Raw genomic sequence first — 6,501 nt, forward strand, 5'->3', positions numbered from 1 at the left:
GAGGGGGGACGCGGGCGCTGCCACCGCGGCCCCTTGGCTGCCCGCTGCATCCCCGTCCCCCCGCGCTGCCGCTGCCCCACTGACGCAGGCCCCCGTGGGGTTTGAGAGGTTTATTGGCATTAAGCTTAAATCTGTTCCTAATTGACTGAAATGTAACCAAAATAAGGCTGGTTTGAATCAAAATTAGAGCAGGCACTGAGCAAACCCCTGCAGCCTCAAACCAGCCCGCGGGGCTCTCCGGGGACAGACCCCCCCCCGTGCGCTCGCACGCGGCCCCGTGGGCACCCGCAGCCCTTCCCCGCTCGGGGGAATAAAACCCAAACTGCAGCCCGGGGGGGGGGGCTGCACCCACCGGGGAGGGGGGGGATCCCCCTTCACCCCCCTGCTGCTCCGGCTTGCGGTTACGGAACAAAGGCCCCGAGCCCTCCCGTGCTGGGGGGGGTCCCCTCTCCGCCGTGGGGCTCAGGAGGACGCGGGGGGCTCCGCTCCCAGGGGGCCGACGGCGGCGCCGCTGCCCTCGAGGGGGTGCCGGGGCCAGCCCCAGCCCGCACCCCCCGGATCGCCCCCTCTGAACCCCCCTTGCAGCGGGGTGCGGGGCTGCTCCTTGCCCCGGGTGCCTTCTTGCCCCCCCCCGGTGCAGCGCGGCGGCGGGGACGGGGCGGGCGAGGGTGGCCCCGGGCGGGCGCCGGGCGCCCCGTGCCGTGCTGCCGGCGCTCGGCCCCGCGGGGGCTACAACTTATCGCCGGGTAGAACCTGCGGAGAGAGCAGAGCCCTGCTTCGAGGCCACCCCCGGGGAGAGGCTGCGGGGCGCGGGACACCCCCCCCGTCCCCCCCAATTCCCCTACCCGCGACGGAGGAGGGAGAAAGAAGTGCGAAAGGCTCCTTACCTACCTGGTTGCGTGTTTTGTGCGATTTCTGCAGCCACACGCGCCACTGGTCGTAGAGCTTGATGCTGAGGTTGGAGCAGCCGTAGGCGTGCTTCTTCACCCAGCCGAAGAACTGCTTCAGCTCCCGCCGCAGCGTCGTGTTCTGCTCGCCGCCCTTGGGGTCGCAGCCCCCCGCCGCCCGCTCTGCGGGGACACGGAGGGGACGGGGATCAGGGCCACCGAGGGGGGGGGGAAAGGGGGGACACTGCCATGAATAGGGGGGGACCTGGGGTAGGGAAACGAGCGGCTTTCTGGCTCCCTGGTGGGAAATAAGAGCTCCGAACTGGCTCCTTCGCGAGAAATCCAGGTGCTGGCACGCAGCGGGGAGCGGCCTCTCCGCACGGCCAAGGGCGCACGCGGGGACGGGGGGAGCTGGGGAGGGGGCTCGGGGCGCTCACCGCTGCGCGGGGTGGAGGCGGCTGTGGGGTTGCTCCAGTCGCTCCAGATGCCGGCCTTCTTGGAGCCGTAGATGCCGAAGGGGTTGCAGCGCACCTGGACGAAGTAAACGGTGCCGGGGCGGAGGCCGGCCAGGCGGCACGAGGTCTGGTTGCCCACGTCGTCCACGACCTGGGGGACGGCGGCAAGCGAGCGGCTCGGCTTGGCCCCACGTGCCCCAAAGCCCCGGGCAGGGGGCACGCTGCCCGGTCCCCATCCCACCTTCCACTCCGAGCTGTCCTCCACGCGGTACTGGATCTGGTACTTGGCTTGGAAGAGGAAATCCTTGAGCGCGGGCGGCGAGCTCCAGCGCACGCTCAGCTGGTCCTCCAGGTCGCCCACGCGGCTGACGTGCACGTCGGACGGCGGGTCCGTGGTCACTGCGGGGACACGGGGACAAACGGCACGGGGCTGGCGAGGCGCCCGAGGGGTTAAGGAGCCGCGGATGCCAATTTGGGGGGGAAACCTCCTCATTCGATTAGGAACGATTCCGCTCGCCCATCGCCCGTTTCCTGCACGCCCCCCTCCTCCCCGGCGCGCCGCGAGCCCCCCCCCGGTGCCGGCGCTCACCCACGTCGAGGATGTCCAGCATGACGACGTCGGAGACGGCCACCCCCAGCCTGTTGGACGCCTCCACCCAGATCTCGTAGGGCGTGAAGAGGGCCAGGTCCTTGGGGATGTGGCAGGAGTAGGGCCCGGCCGTGTGGTACTCCTGGCACGTGTTGTCGCGGCCGTACCACCTGCGGGCGGGCCGTGAGTCCCCGGTACCGGGCACCCGGGGCGGTGATGCCGGCGGGGGCCCCCGGTGTGGTTTTTTTTTCCACCCCCCCCCCCCCCCCCAGCACACACCTGCCTGCCCGGAGGAAATGGCAGCATGGAGCCGGGGCTGCGCCTCATTTATCTGCCATTTAATACCGGCAGCATCGCGCCGGAGAGGTGTTGGGTTACCGGCCCCGACGCTCGCGGGTCCCCCTCCCCGTCCCAGCACCAGGTGAAGTTTGTGTGTGGGGGGGGTCCCTGCCCCACGTTACCCCCCCCTCAAGCCCCAAATAAGCCCAGGGAGGGGATTCCTCAAGCGATGCTGCGGCCGCAAGCTTCGCCTTCGCCTCCTCCCCAGCACGTAGGGAGCGTGGCGCCCCGCCAGCACCGCTCACTCCTGCCCCAAGGACTTTGCCTTGGGGGGGCAGGGGGGAAGAGGGGGACCCCTCCCTCAAACCCATCCCACCCAGCACCGTCAGGTGGGAGCCACGGAGCTTCCCCTCTGCATAAGCCCCAAAATCCCATGCTCGTGTTTGGAATTAACCCGGGGTGAGTACCTGAGCTTGTACTTGAGCGTGTAGTTAGTGTGCAGGAAGGTTTCCCCTTCGGTGCCCGGGGCCCACTTGCAGGTGAGGTCCTTCATGTTCTTGGACCAGCAGGAGATGTTGACTGGTTTTTCTGGGGGCACTGGAAGAGGACAAAAAGGACGGAGGGGGATGAAGCGGCTCCGTGAGCAGCGCAACCACCAGCACTCGGGGTCCCAGCAGCACCACGCCAGCCCCTGCATCGCGTGCCCACGAGGACGGTGCCACCGGGACGCACGGTGCCAGCCCCCCAAAGCCGCCGGTGCGCGAAGCAGCGAGACGTTCCAGCCCCGCGGCTGCTCGAGGGGCTGCAGCTGCCTGCACCAGGCTCCGGAGCTGTTTTCTTTCGGGAACAGCAACCAAAGGAAAAAAAAAATAGAAGCTCTGTTCCCAGTTAAGCCTCTGTATTCTTAGGACGTAAAATCATCCTTAAAATAGCCCGAGATAAAATCTTATGATTATTGATTCGGACAACTGTAATTTCACCGAGGGTTGCCAGAGCAGCCTTTCTGCTGCGAGCTCCGCCGAGCCGCGGCGGGTCCGGGAGCGTGCGGCAAAGCCCCGAGAGGTGAAAACGCAGAGAGGGGCGCACGGGCGGCGGCAAACCCCGGCTCTCCCGCGCCGTAGCAAGAAACTCCTTCATCCAATTCATCCCGCTGGAACGTTTCCGCGGGAGCCGAGGCGCTCCGCGCCCTGCCCAAGCGGCAAAGCGCCCCTGGGTGCTGCGAGCCCCGCAGCCACGCCAACGTACGTCCGACGTAAAGGCAGGATCCGGCCAGGATGCCGCCGTCCCGGCTGTGGCACACCAGGTTGTCCCCCGACTGCTGCTTGGAGCCGTTGAGGCGGGCGAGGGCCACGCTGAGCGTGGTGGGGCCGAGGGCGGCGTAGGAGGCGGCGGGCAGGCGCCGGCCGTTCAGGGTCCAGTACAGGTCCTCGGCGCGCAGGTGGAAGTCGGCGCTGACCGTGCAGGTGGCGGTCAGCGAGGAGCCGATCAGCAAGGTGGGGTCTTGGGGGGAAATCACTGCAGGGTCTGCAGCCAAAAAATAATAATAATAAAAAATGAAGCGGGGGAGGGAAAAAAAAATATAAATATAGCACAGCCCTCAGCTGCACGGGAGGTGCTCGGTTCGGGTGCGCTCCTTGCGAGCTCGCGGAGCACCAGCCCCGTCTGGGGTGCTGCGTTCATCGCTCCGTGCAGGGTTTTTTGGGCAGCGATGTGTTTTTCCAGGGCTGGCTCGTGGCTTTTTAACTTTTTCTTTTGAGATTTCGACAGCAACAATGGAAAGTTTGGGGGTTTTCTCCAGCATTATTTTTTTTAAGGCTCGTTTTGGAGCCTGACGGCTGCCAGCTCCCCTCCGCGGGGCCGAGGGCCGGTGCGCGCGCCCCGGCGCTGACCACCCGCCTAATCCGAACCATGTGCCGCCGGCGCTGCCAAAAGCCATCACTCGCACCTCGCCGCGGGGTCCCTGCGCGCGGGGGCCCCGGGCTCCCCGCGAGGGTGGTCTGGGCTTTGGGGGGGGAAGGACGACAGCCCTCGTCCTGTTGGTTTTTTGGGGGGGGAGGGAGCCCCCCAGCTCCGCTTTGTTCCTGGAGAGAAGCGAAGCCACGCAGTGAAGGCTTCAAAGCAGACGGGTTTATTTGCGCAGAGCAGGAGGTTACGTGCGAAGGCGAGCGCGCGGGGAGGGGAACGAAGCAGCGGGGGCGATGCTCCCCACCCGCCCGGCAGCAGCACACGCGGGGCTGCCGGAGCCCGCGCGTGCCAGGCTAATTAATATCGTCAATTACCTCCCGGAAAGCGCCTCGACCTCCTCGCCCCTCCGACCTCCCGGCCCCTCTCGGCTTTCAGCAGCCGCCAGCAGGTTGGCCGCAGCCGCTCGCTGCGCCGCGATTAACGCTCCGCGACCCTCGGATCCCCGGGGAGCTCCTCATTAGCAGCTCCCGGCGCTGCGGAGGGGATGGAGGGGGCTTGGGATGGGGGGTGAAAGCAGCGGGGCCACGCAGGCACCGGGTGCCTCGCACCCGCTTCGTGCCCTCCCCATGTGCCCACCCTGCCCCTCACCAGCCTGTCCCCGTGGCATCCGGCTCCGTCCTCGAACGGGGCCCCCCAAAAAGCGTCACAGCTCTGCGAGCAGCCCTTCCCGAGCAGCCCTTCCCACCCCGCACCGGCTCCTCCATTAGCCGAGCCCGCAGGCGAGCGCTCGAGACGGCGCTGCTGGAGCACCGCGGCTCCGCCGCTTCCAGCCCCAATTCTTGCAAATCTTCACCCAAACAGCACCAGAAACGCGTCCGAGCACCGCGCGCCACCCGGCCTCCCTGCAGAACCACCAAGCAGCAGGGGCTGGAGGGGCCAATTCCCCCCCCCCCCTTTTTTTTTTAAAAAAAAAAAAAAAGCTTTTATTTTTTTTCCCCCTCTCCGGCGACGACCATGTGTTTTGAAAGGGAAAAGTGTGAAGTTTTCAGATCGCAGAGGAAAGGGCCGGGGAGACGCAGGCGGCGGGAGGAATGCGCGAGCCGCGGCAGCGGGAATACCTGCGCCGAGTTTTATTGCTTTCCTATTTAAAAAAAAAAATGCTGATCAGGTGCTAAGTAATGCTATAAAGTAAAACCACATTTCCAAGGTGTCGGGAACGTTTACGCTTTTCTTCCGAAGGGCCGGATTTCATTTTATTTTTATATCGGCGTTTTAAGGGGCTGGGAAAGGAAAGGAAAACCCTCCGATAAGTGCTCGAGATCCCACAGTTAAAAAAAAGATTTATTAAGACCCGCAGAGATCTCAAGAAAAATCGTAACTGCCCCGAAGAACAAAAGGAAATTTGGGCAGTCCTGAATTCTGCAGAAAAATAGATTTAAAGCTGCTCCGAGGCTGCAGCAGCGGGGTCTGCGGGCGGACACGGCTACGGCAAGCTTCATCCCTCCTCTGTGCTCCCCTTTCCCCTTCTCCTCCTGCCCGCTGGCATTTCTCGTGCCCATCCCTCAGCTCGAGGAGGGATTAAAAAAAAGCCCAGGCATTCCAGCGAGCGCGACCGAGCTGAACCGAGGGGAAACATTCGCTCTCTAAAAGGAGATTTGGCTCCGCTTGCACCCAGCTCCTCCGAGGGTGCCGTGGGGCGAGCGCTCGTGCAGGTCGGATGCCCCGCGCCCGGCCAGGGGAAAAGCGAGGTTCGGGAGGTTGGAAGCCACTGGGGGCACCCCCTCCGTGGGTGCAACCAGAATTCGGGAATTGCACAGACCCAAAGAGCTCCCGGCACCGAAATGCCCCCGGGAATGGCCCCACGGCGGGCACCGCTCCACCCGCAGCCCACCTCCACAGGGAGCCTCTCCCAACGGCCTCCGAGGGGATTTTCTTTTCCCCTTCAAGTCCTTTCCTCCCCCCTCCAGCCTTCGTTTCGCTTCCTTGCCACGGCCGCTCCTGCGATCCCTACCCCAATTATCGCTCTTTGATACTTCCCCGTTAATGACTTGCACGGGTCGGGGGGGACGCGAGCCGCCGGGAGGGACGGGGCCGGCCGCGACATCGCCGCTGGGGTGGGAGCCACCGAGCAGCCGCTTCTCCTGGCCGGGACCCGCCGGGGCGAACGTCGCCTCGAGAGATTCCCATCACCGGGAGGAAGCCAAACTTCCTGGGCTGGCTTCGGCCGGGCCGGAGGAGAAGCGAGCGGGCGGCTGCGGGACGAGGCTCCCTTCGTGTCCGCGGCCCCACGGGGAGCCCTCCTGCACCCATGGGGACCCCGATGCCACCGGGCTGAGAGCGCCCGGAGCTCGGCCCACAGGTGGCACCTCCATGCCTGACCCCCCCA

The 6,501-nt window shown here is 65.5% G+C and overlaps 1 protein-coding gene across 1 annotated transcript; it reads right to left on the minus strand.

Moving 5' to 3' along the window:
- Window positions 1-535: 535 nt before the first annotated feature.
- On the minus strand, window positions 536-3,734 carry CRLF1 (cytokine receptor like factor 1; the record flags this gene model as incomplete). The annotated part of the gene is made up of 7 exons (XM_035313180.1): window positions 536-753; window positions 892-1,070; window positions 1,325-1,493; window positions 1,584-1,741; window positions 1,932-2,101; window positions 2,678-2,807; window positions 3,456-3,734. Coding segments are annotated over 7 exons (1,109 nt in total), but the record flags the coding sequence as incomplete, so codon positions are not given.
- Window positions 3,735-6,501: the final 2,767 nt, after the last annotated feature.

This window comes from Oxyura jamaicensis (assembly GCF_011077185.1).
Source record: "Oxyura jamaicensis isolate SHBP4307 breed ruddy duck chromosome 28 unlocalized genomic scaffold, BPBGC_Ojam_1.0 oxy28_random_OJ73019, whole genome shotgun sequence".
In the NCBI taxonomy this organism is placed as follows: domain Eukaryota; kingdom Metazoa; phylum Chordata; class Aves; order Anseriformes; family Anatidae; genus Oxyura; species Oxyura jamaicensis.